Source organism: Mytilus trossulus, chromosome 2 (genome assembly GCF_036588685.1).
Source record: "Mytilus trossulus isolate FHL-02 chromosome 2, PNRI_Mtr1.1.1.hap1, whole genome shotgun sequence".
Lineage (NCBI taxonomy): Eukaryota > Metazoa > Mollusca > Bivalvia > Mytilida > Mytilidae > Mytilus > Mytilus trossulus.
Genome location: NC_086374.1, coordinates 41,253,426 through 41,274,055, shown reverse-complemented (window position 1 = coordinate 41,274,055; position 20,630 = coordinate 41,253,426). Strand labels below are relative to the sequence as shown.

Sequence of the window (20,630 nt, the reverse complement as noted above, 5' to 3'; positions counted from 1 at the left end):
TATATTTGTATTCTGGCCAATAGTAAATTCAGAATATAAGTATAAATTGTAAGTACATATCAAGACAACTGTTACAGATGTTTAAAAAGAGGGGGGTCTTGATGAAGTAGAAACAATGATTCATTGTAAGATCAATCGATATTTTATGAGTTTTATGATAACATATTCCATGGTAAAGCTACTTTATACATGTATATATATTTAAAAATATGTAATACATTTGTAATTCACATTTGTTTTAACCTTTTGACCTATACAGGTTACATCATACTTCGTTAGACATTAACATCTTGTCACCAAAAGACAAATACAGTGTCACCCTGGCTTCTGTCAGTATGAAAAGCACATGTAGTTATTATGACAATTTGTAAGCCCATTATGTTCACCCAATTAACTTTCAAAGGACTGGAACATGACAAATATCAACAAATGACGGGTTTATATCAAAAACAGCTTCAAACCATTTACAATGGAATGTTGAATGTTTTCTTTATCTTTTGTTAAAAGTATAAATTTATTCCGTATTTGTCAAATGTGGCCTTAGAGTTTTAACCCAATATGGAAATCATCATTCAATTTGTCAAATCACATTCAATATTGACTTTTAGTATCTTTAATTGACCATTTTACAGCCAAAATGACCACGAGTAAAATATTCCAACATTTGTTAATCTTGAAAATGAAACAATCCAATATTTCGGAAATCAAGTGAACTGAACAGGGATAACAGAATAGAGATGTATCATGTCTACTCTATTCTAGTGGGAAATGGTCCATACTGGAATATAGATTCATCATTTCCAAGTTTCATTTCAATGAAAATTCTGAAAGTTTTATCCTTATTTGAATCTCACACATACAACAGATTACAAGAGTTGCATGGTTGCTTTTGTGGCATCAACTCATTTCATTACAACCCATGTATTCTGATACATTGTATCTAAATTAAGATACATCTTTAGAAAGATCGTAGTGATAGTTATTGTGCATGATCTTTTGTTTATTATCTTCTCTGTGCACCTAAATGGATTTTGTAAATATAAATGAAGACTTATAATCCTCACAATATATCCACACAAGTTTTATACCAGAATGCACTCAATATAATGAAATTGAGCATGAAAATGGGGAATGTCAAAGAGACAACAACCCCACCAATGGGTCTTCAATACAGCAAGAAAAATCACATACTTGGAGGTAGATTTCAGTTGGCCCTTCAACAAAATGTGTACTATTCCATTAAATGGACATATAAGTACAGTTTTTACCACAGAAGAACATCTACAATAGCTCAGCCCTGAACGACCGAAATCTGAGTGGACAAAAGCTCCCCACCAACATCTGTGTATAGTATGTCCAGGGGTATATTATTATTTGGTCATTATTAATTGATAATATCTTATCCTCTTTATACTTGGTATCTACACTATTTATCTATGTAAATATATTTACAATAGGTCACTGGATAAGGTCAATTTCACCTCAGATATAATCACACCTGAAATCAATTTCACTCATTCCACAGGTAAAAATTGAAATATGAAACAATTACCTTGAATAGAATTATAATTTAGGCTATAAAAGATGATATAACAATAATTTTGTCAAAGTTGACTTTATTGCAACCCATAAACTGCAATATCTGATGACATAAGGCAAGGAATGAATGTATAAAATGGAGAATATTTCAAAGACAACATTTAAGCTAATTAAACTAAGATAAATCCTCATTTGTCACACCTGTAAATAAGGTGATATATATATATATAAAAGTCTATAAAAAGGACCAACCAGCAAATTTACTATGTACCGGATCGTCTAGAATAGGCGATACTATGCAGATAAGGAAAAAATTATATCAGTCTAAAGATTTGCACAACGGTACTGATATAAGGTGTTATAAAACGAAAATGTTGTTATAAAATCGTGTTGACAAATATTTCGGCTCAACAAATGGCCTTCTTCTTGTGTCACAAGTTTTAACATGACAAATATTTCGGCTCAACAAATGGCCTTCTTCTTGTGTCACAAGTTTTAACATTGTTAAAACTTGTGACACAAGAAGAAGGCCATTTGTTGAGCCGAAATATTTGTCAACACGATTTTATAACAACATTTTCGTTTTATAACACCTTATATCAGTACCATTGTGCAAATCTTTAGACTGATATATATATATATTTATATATATGCCATAAATTAAATACCCTTAAATTAAGTGATAATTTTCCGGATCCATTAATCATATTAACAATTGATAAAGATATAATTGACAACACATGACTTGAAACTATAACTTGGGTGGTTATAAGATTTCTATAAAAACCTTTAGCTGCTTTAACTGACAGATCAGATATCAAATTATATTTTTTGATATAACAAAGTTATACATATCTATCAAATTACATTTATGACATGAGGAACCAGCTTAAATAACAGGGTCTATAATTCAAATCAACATTTTCCTTGGGTTTAAAACTTTAAAACAAAACAATAAATTAATTTTTTTATCTTCTCTATTTCCAACTTGACCTTTGTAAAACACACACGACTTGACCACAGAATACAGTGCATGTGCTTACAGCTAAAATACTGAACTCTGAGGAAAATTCAAAAGGGAAAGTCTAAAATCAAAAGTCCAAACACATCAAACAAATGGATAACAACTGTCATATTCCTGACTTGGAACAGGCATTTTCTAATGTAGAAAATGGTGGATTGAACCTGGTTTTAAAGCTAGCTAAACCTCTCACTTGTATGACAAGAACATGTATTACTAAATGGTAATATACAGCAACAAATTAACACATATAAGACATCTATTGATTGATTGATTGATGGTGTTTTAACACCACTTTTATGTGCCACTTTTGGGATTTTTTTGTGGTAGCAAGTTTTTATTGGTTGAGGAAGATGGGGTGCTCGGAGAAACCACTGACCTTCGATAGGAATACTGACAATCTTAGACAATAAAGACTGGAGTCAAGTGCATCTGCACGAGCGTGGTTTGAACTCACAACTTCAGTGTTGACTGGCTGGTGATTACAGTAGTAGAACTATGTAAACCACTTGACCACAAAGGGTCCTATAAGACATCTTAGAGGATAACTTACAGTCTTCAACAAAAAAATTGTACTTTTTTACAATTTTTTTATTATAGATCATAACACTGAAATGATCCCTGATTTCTATGGCAAATTTTTGAATCTATGTTTTTCTGTACATGTCCACTATTAATTTCAGAGTTTCAATTATAATACAGTACTGATGGTTGATTCTATAAATCTCGATGAATATTAACTCTTTGTTGAAATTATTAAATCTGTTTTGTTGAATGAAATATCATGAGCATTTATTTTCTCAGAAGGAGTATCAACATCCGAATCTGTTTGTTACAAATTATTATTAGTTTAATTATGTGTGATTAACTTAAAACTGTCCATTTAGTACAAGAGATTAGTATTGATAGGCTTCATCTTCTTTATTAACTAAAGTTTTCAATAAATTACCATATACATGTAGGTCAAATGTTTAGACTTAAATTTCAAAAATTTAAGCTTAAAGTTATCATGTATTGCTAAAAATTGAAATTACAATGATACAAGAGGCTCTCAAGAGCCTGATTCGCTCACCTGAAACGTTTTGCTTAAACCTTTCACAATTATTATTTTTGCTTTAAAATGCCATTTAAATGTTGCTCATATTGATTATTTGTAGATCTAACTTTGCCAAACATTTCTGCTGTTTACAGTTTATCTTTATATTCAATAATATTCAAGATAATAACCAAAAACTGCAAAATTTCCTTAAAATTACCAATTTAGTGGCAGCAACCCAACAATGGGTTAGATTGTTAGATTCGTCTGAAAATTTCAGGGCTGATAGATCATGACCTATTGAACATTTTTAACTATGACAAATTTGCTTTTAATGCTTTAGTTTTTGAGATATAAGCCAAAAACTGCATTTGACCCCTATGTTCTATTTTTAGCCATGGCGACCATGTTTGTTGATGGATCAAAACTGTGGATACAATTTATAAACTAGATACCCTAAGGAACATTCAGTTAAAGTTTGAAAGTATTTGGCCAAGTAGTTTCAGAGGAGAAGATTCTTGAAATAGTTTACGACGACGACGGACGACGATGGACGCCAAGTGATGGCATAAGCTCACATGGCTATGCCAGGTGAGCTAAAAAACAAGTCAAATTAAATATCTATCTGAACTGAATTTTTATTTGCACACACAACTTAGGTAAGTTTGAGTTACCTCCCATTAGTCTTATTTGAAATGCCTAAATAATTTACTAATCATTTGAATCATTGAAAATTTTAATTCTATATATATTTTGTATTTTTTTTTTTTAAGACATTTAAACGTTTTATTCCTAAATATTTCCTGTGAACAATTACCTTAGTCGTCCAGGATCAGACTAAGGGTCCCTGTTTACAAAGTGAAACCATCTATCCAGGGGAAATAGAAGGCAATAAAAAAGTAGTCCACTTTTAACCTTGGATTTACATTTAGTGTAAAAAAAATTATATCCATATAATGTTAGAAGCATCTAACAGATCTATACTTTAGAAACCAAATTATATTTTGTATTTAATTTCAATTTATTCTTGGTGGTATTGATGGCCAAGTTGTCAATGTAGTTAATCTCCATCTACCTACATAGATTGTACTACAGGAAGTAGTTTGTCAGCCACAATCTGAATACAGTACTCAAAAGTAACAACAATGTTGAACAGGGCAAACATTGAATTTGTCATATAATAATCTCTGAATTTCTAAAAGTTGCAAAGGCTATTTATCAATATCCAATTGCAGTTGCACTTGCTCAAGTTGCATGCAAAGTTTCATAAAAAAAAAAGAGAGAGCACCAAGTTATTTGAATTTAAAAAGAATTGATAATATTGTTTTTCCAATTTCAGTTTCATAATACCAGTTATTATCATACTTCTTTGGACAGTACATTTTTGTACATAGCAAGCATTATGGACAACACTCAAACTGTAAAATCTTCACATACAAAAAATACTTTTTAAAAATCATTTGGTTCTGCATTACAGAAAATAAAGTGCAGGAAACTTATCTTTTCAATCAATGATATATCCAAGGAACTTGACTCCTACAATAGTCACTTTACTGGAACAAAACTGAAACTTAGTTTGTAACTTTTTGTAATATATAAACCAAATATCAAATGTTTTAAATGGCATTACAGCATAAAGAGCAGAAAACTAACATGTTCAGTCAATTTTCTGTGTTATAGGTTCACAACAAAAAATCTCTCATTCAGAACAAAACTCAAACTCATCATGTAATATCTATGTAATGGCTATAAAAATATCTTGTCAATTAATTCAGGCATTAAAAGTAAAAATACAGAAAACAATATGTCAAACTGACTGACTTGGAACTTGCACACTTGTGTAGGGGTTAAATCAACCTTAAATGTACCCCTTTACCTATATAGTAAAGAAAAAGGTTATACTACAAGTTTATCCAGATAAAAGAGCTCAAGGTCAAATGAACCTTGTCAGACCAATAGATATAGGAAGATGTGGTGTGAGTGCCAATGAGACAACTCTCCATCCAAATAACAATTTAAAAATTAAACCATTATAGGTTAAAGTACGGCCTTCAACACGGAGCCTTGGCTCACACCGAACAACAAGCTATAAAGGGCCCCAAAATTACTAGTGTAAAACCATTCAAACGGGAAAACCAACGGTCTAATCTATATAAACAAAAGGTACACCTTACAATATCTTTCCATACATCAAATACAGTCACCATATAGCTATTGCTTTAAGTATCTGAGAAACAGATCAATCCAACAAAAACTAACTTTATACATGTTATACTTTGTACAATTAAAAATGAGGTCAAGGTAAAATCAAAAATGTCAGACAGACATCTACGCAATAAAAGTATTCCACACCATAAGTATATATGACCTATTGCTTATATAACCTGAAAACCAGACCTTACCATAAAATCTTAACATTGAGTTATAAAACATTGAAATTAGGATGAAAATTAGGTCAAGATCAGATGAATCCTTCTAGACAGATATATGCATCCTCTAATCATTTTCTAAACAAAATATAGTTAACCTACTGCTTGTATTATGCGGAACATTACAACTCAACCTTGATCACTGATCCATGAAATGCGGACATTGCCAATTGAAAATTGATTGAGGGACATTAAGACCTTGCATGGAACCCATATACCAACTTCAGTTATCCTATTTACTCATAATAAACGAGAAAATTAAAACCAAAAAAAGGACAACTGTAGTTTTTTTAAACAATGGCTGAACCATGACAATAAAGTAAAGAACTATGGACATATAACCTTGTTACATAAAGCATCTGTATACAAAGTAAGACACCTTCTAGGGATTCTATCCTTGAAATATGAAGCCTAATACAAATAGTTAATGCCGCCCCCACCATATGATAATCTTTATGTCTCCAATTCTACAACTTTTGTTGCAGGCATTTATATAATAATTATGGTATTATATGATAAACACAATTTCACTTACTTTTTCATCTTTTTAGCATTGTATTTGACATAGTATGCTGGCTGAAATAACCTCTCTGGTTCTTGTTCATATTTAAGAGGCAACTCTTTTGTGAAGAACTAAAAATAAAACTCAAATCATTAGATCGTGCCATAAAGTTTCAACAGATATAAATATAAATTTTCCATATTAATGTATAATGTGAGAAACTCTTAATGGTAAAATGTCAAAGGAGTAGGTCCGGTAAGGACTGATTTTGGCCTCAAATTTCAATTTCATCTGTCGACAGATTTTGACCACTTTTTAAACACTTAAGTGTCTATTTCATTTGATTCAATTAATTTTTGTGAAAGATTTTAACTTATTTCGTCATTAAAAACGATCTGATTTAAGCTCAAATATGAAAAATCTACCAAATATGCGAGAAAATGTCACTTTTCTGATGGTTTTTGTCAAAAATGAAAGTGGCCGCATCCGTGTTCATCCTCAATCTTTATATATGTTAGGTATTATCATCAAATACAACTTCCATTTCAATCTTTTGGATGAACACGAATGCAGCCACTTTCGTTTCACACGGAAACCGTCTAAAATTTAACAAAAATGCTGGAATTGTGAAGATTTCAGTAATTTAGCATGACTTAATGGTGCTAGTACCAAATACATGTGTATTGTATTGTCAAAAACAGCCCATATTTATGTAGCAGAACCATTCTACTATCCAATAAATAACTAAAAGTTTTCTTTTTATTTTCATTGTCCCAAAGTCAGAGAAAATCCTTGTAGGACTTTCATTATCCTTCAATTGTTATTCTTTCCACCAAATTGACACCAATGATAAGCTTGTGACTATATTGTTTTGTTTGTCATTACCAATGGCAAAGGTGAATTTCAGTAAAGTAATGTTATTATTCACATAGTGTAAGAGAGACAACTCTTACCTTTAACATCCCTTCCATATCTAATGACATCAGATAATCTTGACTAGATTGAAGTATTGCAATTCCCAGTTTAAATATAATATCCATGCCCTGTAAATCAATAAATAACACATAGTAAGGAACATTACAAAATAGCCTTAAACAATGTGAATGTCTGATTCACATATTGTTTATAAAAAGTTTAGAAGTGTGGAATATGGACTGAATTCAAAGTTGCATGTTCTTGCATTTCCTCTTATTCACATCTATTAATTGTGTGTCATCTCCAGGGTATTTCAGCTTGCATGTGATGCTGTCTGAAATGTTTTTGCTATAGATTATTTTATGGATGTGATCCTTTATATTCTAGATATGAAATGGTAGAACACGAAAATTACCTGCCTGGATTAAAGACATCAAAATTTTATATATAAAAAAAGCTCAAGTTCAATGGTCTTTAGTGTCAAACACTAACTTCTGTTATTGTCTGAGACAATGCTTGAATGAACCTTCGATAATTTTTAGCAAGACTTGTACACATGATAGTGATTACAAGACTAGGGACGGACAGATGTCCTAAATAATGTCCACTCAATGCCTCACACAGTGGATAATAATTGAAAATATTCAGAACACAGAAAATAATAAAAAGAGGGGCCTTGCACCAAGTGCCTGTAAATTGATTCAAACTATTTTAGATACAGGCAAATGAGCTTGACATTAAACAGACACTTGTTTTGAACGTATTATGTTGACAATGCTAGATATCTTTCTGGCAGCTGTCTTATAAATGGTACACTTCACATCTCTAATGCACTATACATTAAAGAATGGTCTTTTGAATTGTAATACTTTTCCTTTTTTTAAAGACAATAACAAATTCTTACCTCTGATATAAATAGATCCATCACACGACAAGCAAGAGACAGTGACAATGTTGTAGCAAATAATGTTAGAAACCATGACGATGCATACATTGATGTGTAAAACCCCTGAGACTGAAAGTGTAAGTACAAGGCAGGAAGCAGGTCCTAAAAAACAATGTTATAATTGAAACATTAAAATGATGTTTTGTTGTTAGTTATTAGCTTTTTCAATACTTTGTACCATATAACTGTCATAAACTCCCACATTTCAATCTTTCAGAAACTTTAAATTGTTGGGTAAATTTCTTTATTACATTGGTTGCAATGAATTACATTGATTTTCCAGTCAAATAAAATCTGATAATTTCAAATGTGAAATAAACATAGTTATTTCACTCCTCTGATGTCATACAACAATATCTGTGTCAAGACGTCAAAAAGGTCTGATTAAAACAAATTGTGAATGCGTAAAAAAAGATATCATGGATATTTTCTACTTTAATTGCATTTAACTGTTTAATAGCAATTTGCCAATGTAATAAAAAGAATAACTAATCAGAGAATTCAAATATGCACATGCGTGAATTCATGTGTTTTTCCGTCACTTGTTGATTATTTTTCTTTATTTGAATACTTCAATTAGTTATTCTATAATTATCATGTAACATAAGAAATGGCAACAGTGGTGGACATTATTTTCCAACTTCTCCATGACTGAAAATCTTACCTGTATTAAACATTCTAGTTTGTACATACACAAACTTAACTCTGCCATACTAGGTTTAAACAGTTCTCTGAGACGATAGTCCTGCATTAATTTAACAAGTACTGCAAAAGCCTCTTCTTCAGGCATCTGTAAAGCAGCCAAAAATTCCATTTCAAAACTACTGTGGATTCATTTTTATTTGTACGATACCAATTGTCATGGGTTTTGTGGGTACTTGTGATCCACAATATAAATGTTTAACGAATAACATATTTTCAATAGGCTTTGTATACAGAGATTGGCAAAACCAAGAAATCAAATATCCACTAAAATGCATTTTTTCAGCGATCCATGAAAATTGATACTCATGAAAATATATGAATCAACAGTAACATAGAAAATTTCCAATAAATGTTCTGACTGAATTTGTCTACATTATCAGTTTTCAATAACATCTTCTGTGGATTTATTTATTATCGTGGGTTTCAATTTTTGTGGATTGCGGAAACCTTGCATTTCCTTGTATATGTGATTTCATTGTTCTGCCAAAGTCTGGATACAACTTTAAAGAAATTTTTATTTCGTTGAACATTTAAATTCATGGCTCACATGTACCCACGAAACCCTCGAAATTGGTATCCAATAAATAATAATGAATCCACAGTACAAAAATTCATTTATTTTCTTTTTAATAACATCATTATACATTTTGATCCATGTTTGTAATAATGATAAACATTTTGTCTAAAAATAAGAATGTCTTTTAATGATCATGTAATCAATAAAATCTTTGATTATGTTTCTTTTATCATACATTTGTTTAAGCTTACTGATTTATGAATGTGAAAAGCTGTCAATATGCAGCATACATTATTGTGCTTGTTACAGGCTTCCATAATAAATTCCTTTTTAATGATGACAAATATATATTAACCTCTATAATATCTTTCTTTCAAAGCCCTTGTGGTGTTTAAAGAGAGATCTTCATAAAATATTTCACTATCAGACAGGAATTGTGTATGACCACCTTGTTCAAGCATTAATAATTACGCATAATATTGTTTTATTTGTAGACAAATAGATGGACAGACGCACAGACATGGTGATTCCTATATTTTTAACCTCTCAAATTTGTTTGCAGATGTTATAACTAATGACTGCCATAAGGTCTGATGAAATATATTCAAAACCTAATATCCTTGTCATAAGAATTTTGAAATATATCTATTAAAAATTAAACTGGTCACATTTATATTATTTTTACCTGCATAAGTAGTAAGCCGACAATAAATCCACTTCCTTGACAATAACCTACTTCTCTGTCATGGAGGGAATATGCCTAGAAAAATAAATAGGGGTTCTAATTAGACAATCAATCTTTAAAAGTAAAATTTTCAATTCGCTCAACTTTAAACCAAAAAGCTTAAAACTGATACACTGTTCCACATCATGTAGAACATAACTAAAAATCTTGAGTTTATTTTATCTATGTTCATAGATGTTTATATGGATCTGTTCCAGAATTTTTGTCTAACAAAATCTCCTATGTTTCAAATAAAAATGGAATGCAACTTAGATCAAATACTACCCAATTACTTAATATACCAAAGGCAAGAACAAACACATTTAGAAGATCTTTTTCATATTCTGGCCCAACTTTATGGAATAAACTACCAGAAGCACTAAGACACATGTCAAACATAAATACTTTTAAAACAAACTGCTTTAAGTTTTTACTTGAAAATCCAGGAAATATTTAAATGACTATGTATCAACTTTGATTTATGTTTTCTAATGTTTTTCTTTGTTATGAAGAAATTGGTGTCTTCTGGCTATTCCTACATTTTGTATTTTACTATTCTGGCTATTCCTACATGGGGGATTAGTGGAAGAACAATACATGTTGTTATTGCAAAATATGTTGGTTTAGTCATTAGTGTCTAATTTGGTCAAAGGTAAATTTACATGTGGAAATTAAAGAAAAATCATTAATTATATGTAAAAAATGAGACTTTCTTGTTTGAAAACATGCATAAAGTAATAATTTTAAGTATTTTAATACCATGTAATTTCCAAAAAAGCATTGGAAAAATAAAAATAAAATGAAAGAAAAGTAGTAGATATAAAGCATTTAAAAGTCTGGAAAGTCTGAAAAAAAAGTTTTTAAACAGAAAATTGATAGTTACCCACACTTTCAACTTCAGCCTCAAATGTAAATAAGGAGATGTGGAATGATTGCAAATGAGACAACTGTCCACAAGAGACCAAAATAATACAGACATTTACAATTTTAAGGTCACCGTACGGCCTTCAACAATGAGCAAAGCCCATACCGCATGGTCAGCTACAAAAGGCCCCGATATGACAATGTAAAACAATTCAAACGAGAAATCAATGGCCTTATTTATATATAAAAAATGAACGAAAAACAAATATGTAACACATAAACAAACAACAACCACTAAATTTCAGGCTCCTTGGTTACACTTGGGACAGGCACAAAGAATTTATTAATTTCATTATTTTAACAAATTATGATTTTTAACCAGATGCTCCGCAGGGCGTAGCTTTATACGACCGCAGAGGTTGAACCCTGAACGGTTGGGGCAAGTATGGACACAACATTCAAGCTGGATTCCGCTCTAAATTTGGATTGTGATTAAATAGTTGACACAGCATAGGTTTCTGACACAGAATGAATGTATTCAAATGAACTTAAAATTTGTTTGTGTTTTCTCTTAGAGCAATTCACTATGCTGTTGAATATTAATCCTCTCAAAAAAATGTTTGAAGAAATTTTCTTTTTATTTATGAAATTTCAAATGAGAAAAATTGAACCCAATTTTTTAATCAAATCCCCCTTTCCCTTATTCCAAAACTAATTTCAATTAAAATATTCTAATGGAGTTTGCAACAATTACTACTCATTTAAATACATCATAAAATATTAAGATGTAAAAAAACTGCTTGTTATCACTGAATGGTAAAGATTATTTAAATTTATCAGTTGGTAGTAAAAAGTGAATATACATTGTATATTGTATATAACAAAGATTTAAGTTGATTCTGGACAAAGAAAGATAACTCCAATTAAAAAAAATTCTTGCAGATATTTCTTGCTTACTATACTGGACAAAGAAAGATAACTCTTAATTAAAAAAAATTTGCTATTTCACAATATTGTGAAATTAGATATGTCTTGCCATTGCACAATACTGTGCAATTGAAAAGACTTGCTATTGCACAATACTTAATATAATAATTTTAGATCCTGATTTGGACCAACTTGAAAACTGGGCCCATAATCAAAAATCTAAGTACATGTTTAGATTCAGCATATCAAAGAGGCCCAAGAATTTAATTTTTGTTAAAATCAAACTTAGTTTAATTTTGGACCCTTTGCACTTTAATTTAGACCAATTTTAAAACTGGACCAAAAATTAAGAATCTACATACACAGTTAGATTTGGCATATCAAAGAACCCCAATTATTCAATTTTTGATGAAATCAAACAATGTTTAATTTTGGACCTTGATTTGGGCCAACTTGAAAACTGGGCCAATAATCAAAAATCTAAGTACATTTTTAGATTCAGCATATCAAAGAACCCCAAGGTTTCAATTTTTGTTAAAATCAAACTAAGTTTAATTTTGGACCCTTTGGACCTTAATGTAGACCAATTTGAAAACGGGACCAAAAATTAAGAATCTACTTACACAGTTAGATTCAGCATATTAAAGAACCCCAATTATTCAATTTTGATGAAATCAAACAAAGTTTAATTTTGGACCCTTTGGGCCCCTTTTTCCTTAACTGTTGGGACCAAAACTCCCAAAATCAATACCAACCTTCCTTTCATAGTCATAAACCTTGTGTTTAAATTTCATAGATTTCTATTTACTTATACTAACGCTATGGTGCGAAAACCAAGAAAAATGCTTATTTGGGTCCCTTTTTGGCCCTTAATTCCTAAACTGTTGGGACCTAAACTCCCAAAATCAATACCAACCTTCCTTTTGTGGTCATAAACATTGTGTTAAAATTTCATTGATTTATATTAACTTTAACTAAAGTTATTGTGCGAAAACCAAGAATAATGCTTATTTGGGCCCTTTTTTGGCCCCTAATTCCTAAACTGTTGAAACTAAAACTCCCAAAATCAATCCCAACCTTTCTTTTGTGGTCATAAACTTTGTGTCAAAATTTCATAGATTTCTATTAACTTAAACTAAAGTTATAGTGCGAAAACCAAGAAAACGCTTATTTGGGCCCTTTTTGGCCCCTAATTCCTAAAATGTTGGGACCAAAACTCCCAAAATCAATACCAGCCTTCCTTTTATGGTCATAAACCTTGTGTTAAAATTTCATAGATTTCTATTCACTTTTACTAAAGTTAGAGTGCGAAAACTAAAAGTATTCGGACGACGACGACGACGACGACGACGACGCCAACGTGATAGCAATATACGACGAAAATTTTTTCAAAATTTGCGGTCGTATAAAAATTAATACAATATCAAAAACTTAATTATTATAGATAATAATAGAAAATAAGGTTACAGAAAGATGAATTTACTCAAGTCGAGTATGGAGAAGCTGCTTCTCATCTCCTGCACATTGATTAAGACTTTGTATTCTCTTATATGTTGTATTACTATGTGAGTGCTATAAATAAATTTAAATTTAAATATAAATTAAGTATACTTTTGGTGCTTCCATTTATTGCTTTGATTAAAGAATGATTTAACATTGATATTTCAAATGATATTGTTTACTTGTATATAGTATTGTAAATAATTGGAATTACTTGTGCATGAAATTGTAGCTATGAATTCATATTGTGCATTTGAATATTATTTACATAAACTGTGCCGTTGATATTATTAAATGAAATATAAGATTGGGATATAAATTTTTCTTTTTCTTTTTCTTTATTTTCTATAAGAATTACCTGCATTTACCTTGACTCATAAGATCTCATTAGTTTAATGTTGTTACAACATAATCCTACATAATCCCATTGTTTACACAAAAATTCTGGGAACTCCTACATAAAATTTTACTATTTTACCTATAAATTTCAAAATGTAGGAATAGTCAGAATGAACCGAAGAAATTGTGTGAATTGCATTGTGAGTGGAGTGTGAGGGCCTCAAGGGAGAATAGTGTTTGTACTAATTGAGCATACCCTCTTGAAATAAAGATTATTATTATTATTATAATGCTTTTAAAAAGAAATATATGATTAAAAACCTAACAATTTAAAAATTTCGAAAAAATTGCACCTTTGGTAACTACTTGTGAATTTTTTACCTTCATGACATTAAATAAACTTTCTTGTCCCACACCATCCTTCTCCTTGAAAAACTCATGGTCTGGAAACGTTCTGGCAATGTCCCGTCTAATGTATCTCTCACTAGGGGACGATTCTCTCATATATTCTACATACATCTGCTTGTGTGGAGAGCTGTGTACATTCAGTAATAGCTGCCATGCTAACCCTCTGAATGGATGGGGAATGCCCTTTCGCACAAGTTCCTTCAAGAAAAATATTGTATAAGTGATATTTTCCAAAAAAATAATTTAAGCATACTAGTGCAAAGTGTAATGGCATTACAGAGAAATAAGATTAAGCAATTGGTTCACAACATACCAAATAATTTTGAAATGAAAGAAATCATTGTTCCTCGAAAATAAAAAAACAAGAGTGCAAACGCTTTTAAAAATGTCTCACCTTCTTTACTAATCATTTATGCTATGTTGATAGTCTTAAGTATACAGCTTTATTACAACTGTCACATAAACTTAAACAAGATAACTAAATAAAGACCAATGAACCATGAAAATGAGGTCATGGTCGGAGGAACCATACCAGGCAGTAATGTACAGCTAACAATGCTTCCATACCACAAATATAGTTGACCTATTACTTATAGTTTAAGAAAAATAGACCAAAATACAAAAACTTAACACAGTGCAATGAACTGTGAAAATGAGGTCACAGTCAAATAAAACCTGCACGACTGACATATAGATCATAAAATATTTCCATACACCAAATATAGTTGACCAATGGCATATAGTTTTAGATAAAAAGACCAAAACTCAAAAACTTAACTTTTACCACAGAAACATGAAAATGAGGTCAAGGTCAGATGACATCTGCTCGCTAGACATGTACACCTTAAACTCATTCAATACAACAAATATAGTAGACCTATTGCATAAAGTATGAGAAAAAAGACCAAAACACAATAATTTAACTATAACCACTTAAAAATGAAAAGGAGGTCAAGATCAGATGACACCTGCCAGTTGGACATGTACACCTTACAGTCCTTCCATACACCTAATATACTAGCCCTACTGCTTATAGTATTTGAGATATGGACTTGACCACCAAAACTTAACCTGGTTCACTGATCCATGAAATGAGGTTGAGGTCAAGTGAAAACTACCATATGGACCTTGCAAGGTACCCACATACCAAATATAGTTATCCTATTACTTATAATAAGTGAGAATTCAACATTACAGAAAATCTGAACTTTTCAAGTGGTCACTGGACCATGAAAATGAGGTCAAGGACATTGGACATGTGAATGACAGAAACTTTGTAACATGAGGCATCTATATACAAAGTATGAACCAACCAGGTCGACCACCTTCTAAAATATAAATATTTAAAGAATTTGCTAACGCCGCCGAAGCCGCTGCTGCCACTGTCACCACTGTCACCACTACCAGATCACTATCCCTATGTCGAGCTTTCTGCAACTTTTTTTTGCTGGACAAAAATATATACAAAGTAAAGAGGACCTGAACCTTTGACCTATGTGTCTCCAAATCGATAGGCTTTGTAATTTCCTACTACCGGCATGTACTACTTTAAAAGTTTTATCAAAATACTGCAAATGATCTCAGGGAATCACATAGGAACACTAACTGCACATTATATTTCTACATTTTCAGTACGGTCTATAAGTAACAGCTGTTACCTTGCCATTTGACAAATACAATTGACAGGGTTAATCTCTACCTTATATCTTCCTTCTATAGATAAGTTTCATTTTAAACTAACTAAGGAAATTAAAGTTATCACTCAGAACATGAGCCCAACTTTCCCCTTGAAAAAAACATATTATAAATGTAAGTAGCAGTGGCAATGAACTTTGATCTATTGACCTAAATATTTTAAAATAAGCTTCTTCCCCTTCCTTATGTATTGAATTGTTAATACATGTTTATTATTTATTTATTAACTTAAGATTTTACTCAAAAAGCATGTGTTTCAGATGCACTGACAGACGGGAAGATTGATGAACAGTTGCTCCAAAAATATAATTTTTAAGACAGTGACACTATTATGTATAAATTCAAGTGTTTTTTGTAAGACCACAATTAACCCTCACTGTGCGTATTCAGCAATACAGTCTAAAATAAGGCAATACCTGCCCTGACTTCAAGTTTAAGTTCACAGAAAAGTATATACACTTAACCATATTCTATATCTATGTTTTTCAATGGTCAAATGGTGTATATCACTTTTTATAACAGACTTTGTTGTATGTTATATAAAACCCTTTCATAGGATGTATTACCTTTAGATATGCAGGTTTCTTTTTAGCATTGTCCCAGTCATTTACAAGTTTTCCCCAAATATCCCAGAGATTACCAAATGGCTGACCTGAAAAAAAGTCATCAAATTAACAATTTTACAATATGATTTTCAGTTATAACTACATAATAACATTCTTGTTTCTGCTGTGAAAACCTCTCTTGCCTTATCTTTGTTCAAGTGATTAATTTGTTGATAGTTATGTGTATGCATCATTGTGGCAAGATGCACAACAGGAATACAAGCCATGTGCCTTTAAATTCACCTATGCAATGTGTGTAATTTTGAGTCATGAATAAATATACCTGTCTAAACCAGATTTTTAGTCTCAGAAAACTTAGTTCTAATACTTGAAATTGAGCTGCAAACTAGCTTTCAGATTGGTACTTTTTGTTAGTTTTTGTTATGCTTTGAAACCATCTGATGAGTTAACATGGTTAATGAGCCCTTTCAAACTCTTTTTTAAAATTTGTTCTGATGTTATGCTGGTACACCACTGTCATGGTCTAGGGACAGGGTTGAGGCCTTAGAAACTTATTTACAAGCAGGGTTTGGAAGATTCAAGGTACAAAAAAACTTGCTAAGCAATCTAAAGGTGGTGGGTGTAAAAGTGTAATTTTAAAGGAGATGATTACACAAGCTGAGTCCTATCCCTCAGGTGTGCTTAAAATTAATTAAGTTTCCTATTGTGATGGGATGAAAAAAGGTGACCATACCTGATGATGTCGCATATAAAGAACAAAAGTTTCTGAAAATCTTCCGACACAAAAATGGTATATTACAATATTTCTCAACTCTCGAAAGTTAAATTTTAATTATCTAAAAAGCTCAGCAAATCTTGCGCTTTAAATAATAAAATTTAACTGTCTCAAGTGGAGAAATATGGTAATACACTTGTTGCAGTGTAGGAATCTATATATCTACATTGCTCTATAGATCACTGTATGATCTACTTTGTTAAAGATTCTAAACCACTACATATGGCTGATAATTAGGCAAATTTATAATACTCTACCAGTGCCATCTTCCTCTGAGTGTTGCTGACTGTTGGATGATACTGAAGACACAACACTAGAGGCTGAGCCTTGTCGTGAATGTCCTAAAGTTGGTGACGGTGTGGAATTGAATGCAGATTTTTCATCTGACAGTAACCTCCTATAATAAATGAGAAAAGATCATTATTATGAGAAAATACTAAGCTTTGCAATACTTAAACTAAATTATTCATGAAAATTGTCATTTTACTTTGTTTGATACAAATAACTACTATTCATTGTATGGGAAGCTTCAAACTGATTTTACAAATGCAAATGTTTCCTGGGGCTCTTAACTTTTTTAATACTTTGTATCCAACAGTGAACCATGTCTATATTTAATGAAATAAACAATAAAATGATAAATGTTTAATGTATGTAGAGGTGAATTTTTGTCCAGGTTTTGTGTTACTCTTTGTTTTCTTTATGTATGTAAGGGCTGACTTCCTGCTTTCATTATATTTATACTGGTTATCAATAAAGGAATGAAATTTGATAATACTAAAAAATATAATGTTTTATTAAAAAACAAGGAAATGTTATAAATGAAAGTTATTAATCAGAAATGTTAGTAACATTCCAGAATTTCTTTTTTCAATATTGTAATAAAGAGACAGGCATTCCATAGATTTGACATTTTGTTATCTTTACTGAGATTAAATCAGATATTAGAGAGAACTGTTATATATAACTGTAATGAGGAAACAAATGCAGAAGTATATCAGATTGAACTTTGCTATTATTTTTTTTAAATCATTCTCATTTTATAGAGATAAATATAGGGTAATATGTACAGAAGGACAGATGAAGATTTTCATAACAGGACCAATTACATTTATATTTTTAACTCAAAATTTCTCAACTCGACATAATCTGTATAGTATTAAAACTCAAAATTATACTCATTGTCTGTCACACACTTTCCATCATCAACTTTAACAAATTTTTTGATGTCTCTATAAAAATTGCCTGACCACTATAATTTACATTTCAGGATAGTTTGAATTAAATCCTCCTGACAGACAATCACTACTGATTGTTCAGTAAACAACAATAACCAAATATTTTATCATTTTTACAACATTTTACTATGCATCCATTCAATTTATAGACAGAATGGACATTATTATTACAAAATGACAAAGACAGGAGAGAACTTTGGTAGTAAAAGTTTACCATGCATATTATTAGTAAATCTTTAAAACTTCATCTGAAATTGTATAGGGAAAAGATTTTCAGCTACAGTTTTCATTCATCAGTTATTTTTAGAGCAACTTTCATCCTTTTAAGATATTTTAATGCTATGTCCTGATTTTGATTTGATGACCTTGCTCTTAAGACAGAACAAATTTATTACAAAAACAAGAGGCTCTCAAGAGCCTGAATCGCTCACCTTAATTCTTTTGGTTAAATCTCTCATCAATGATTATTTTGACTTTTCAATTTATTTAAATGTTTTTTGGATCGTCCTATTTTCTTCAAAAGCCAAAAAAAATAATCATGTTCTCCTATGTTCTATTTTAGCCATAGGAGCTATGTTTCTTGACATACAAGGAAATAAAATATAAAATTTATACTAGATACTCTGAAACTCATTTAGCCTAAGTTTGGCTGAAATTGATACAGCAGTTTCAAAGGAGAAGATTTTTTAAAGTAAGTCAACATGATGAACAAATTGTGAAAAAAGTCTTTAAAGGGCAATAACTCCTTAAGGGGTCAATTGACAATTTTGGTCAAATTGACTTATTTGTAGATCTTACTTTGCTTAACATTTTTGCTGTTTACAGTTTATTTCTATCTATAATTATATTCAAGATAATAAACAAAAACAGCAAAATTTCCTTAAAATTATCAATTCAGGGGCAGCAACCCAACAACAGGTTGTCTGATTCATCTGAAAATTTCAGGGCAGATAGATCTTGACCTGATAAACAATATTTGCCACGTCAGATTTGCTCTAAATGCTTTGGTTTTTGAGTTATAAGCCAAAAACTGCATTTGACCCCTATGTTCTATTTTTAGCAATGGCGACCATGTTTGTTGATAGATCAAAACTTTAGATACAATTTACTAACTAGATACCATAAGGAACATTCATTTAAAGTTTGGAATTATTTGGCCCAGTAGCTTCAGAGGAGAATATTTTTGTAAAAGATTACTAAGATTTACGAAAAATTGTTAAAAATTGACTATAAAGGGCAATAACTCCTAAAGGGGTCAACTGACCATTTCCGTCATGTTGACTTATTTGTAAATCTTACTTTGCTGAACATTACCCTGTTTACAGTTTATCTCTATCTATAATAATATTCAAGATAATAAACAAAAACAGCAAAATTTCGTTAAAATTACCAATTCAGGGGCAGCAACCCAACAACGGGTTGTCTGATTCATCTGAAAATTTCAGGGCAGATAGATCTTCACCTGATAAACAATATTACCCCATGTCAGATTTGCTCTAAATGCTTTGGTTTTTGAGTTATAAGCCAAAAACTGCATTTGACCCCTATGTTCTATTTTTAGCAATGGCGACCATGTTTGTTGATAGATCAAAACTTCGGATACAATTTATAAATTAGATACCCTAAGGAACATTCAGTTAAAGTTTGAAAGTATTTAGCCCAATAGTTTCAGAGGAGAAGATTTTTGAAATAGTTTACGACGACAGACGACGACAGACGACGGACGACAGACGACAGATGACAGACGACGGACGACGACGGACGCCAAGTGATGGCATAAGCTCACTTGTCCCTTCAGGACAGGTGAGCTAAAAACTGAAGCTGATCTGACAGTCTTTATTTAACCTGAAGGTTTCTTGTTTAGATGAAGCTTTACGTTTCAATACTTTAACTGCATGTGACAACTTATAATCCATTTCATCTAAAATTTATAGCATATAAAAATCAATAGATGTTTATCAGCTGATGTATGTACTAATTAACT

General features: G+C 31.0%; 1 protein-coding gene across 9 annotated transcripts in view; it reads right to left on the bottom strand.

Annotated features, from left to right (window-relative positions):
* The window catches only part of LOC134707260 (ecotropic viral integration site 5 ortholog-like), a 54,065-nt gene that overhangs the window by 19,740 nt on the left and 13,695 nt on the right, over positions 1-20,630 (bottom strand). For 8 of the 9 annotated variants that reach the window (XM_063566875.1, XM_063566871.1, XM_063566878.1 and 5 more), the window contains 8 exons: positions 17,666-17,805; positions 16,634-16,719; positions 14,346-14,570; positions 10,296-10,370; positions 9,053-9,178; positions 8,347-8,490; positions 7,481-7,570; positions 6,561-6,658 (listed from right to left, as the gene is read on the bottom strand). In XM_063566875.1, the coding sequence (XP_063422945.1) occupies positions 6,561-6,658; positions 7,481-7,570; positions 8,347-8,490; positions 9,053-9,178; positions 10,296-10,370; positions 14,346-14,570; positions 16,634-16,719; positions 17,666-17,805 (984 nt within the window). Of the gene's footprint in view, positions 1-6,560; positions 6,659-7,480; positions 7,571-8,346; positions 8,491-9,052; positions 9,179-10,295; positions 10,371-14,345; positions 14,571-16,633; positions 16,720-17,665; positions 17,806-20,491; positions 20,568-20,630 lie in introns of all 9 variants that reach the window. The other variant, XM_063566877.1, reaches the window with a different exon arrangement.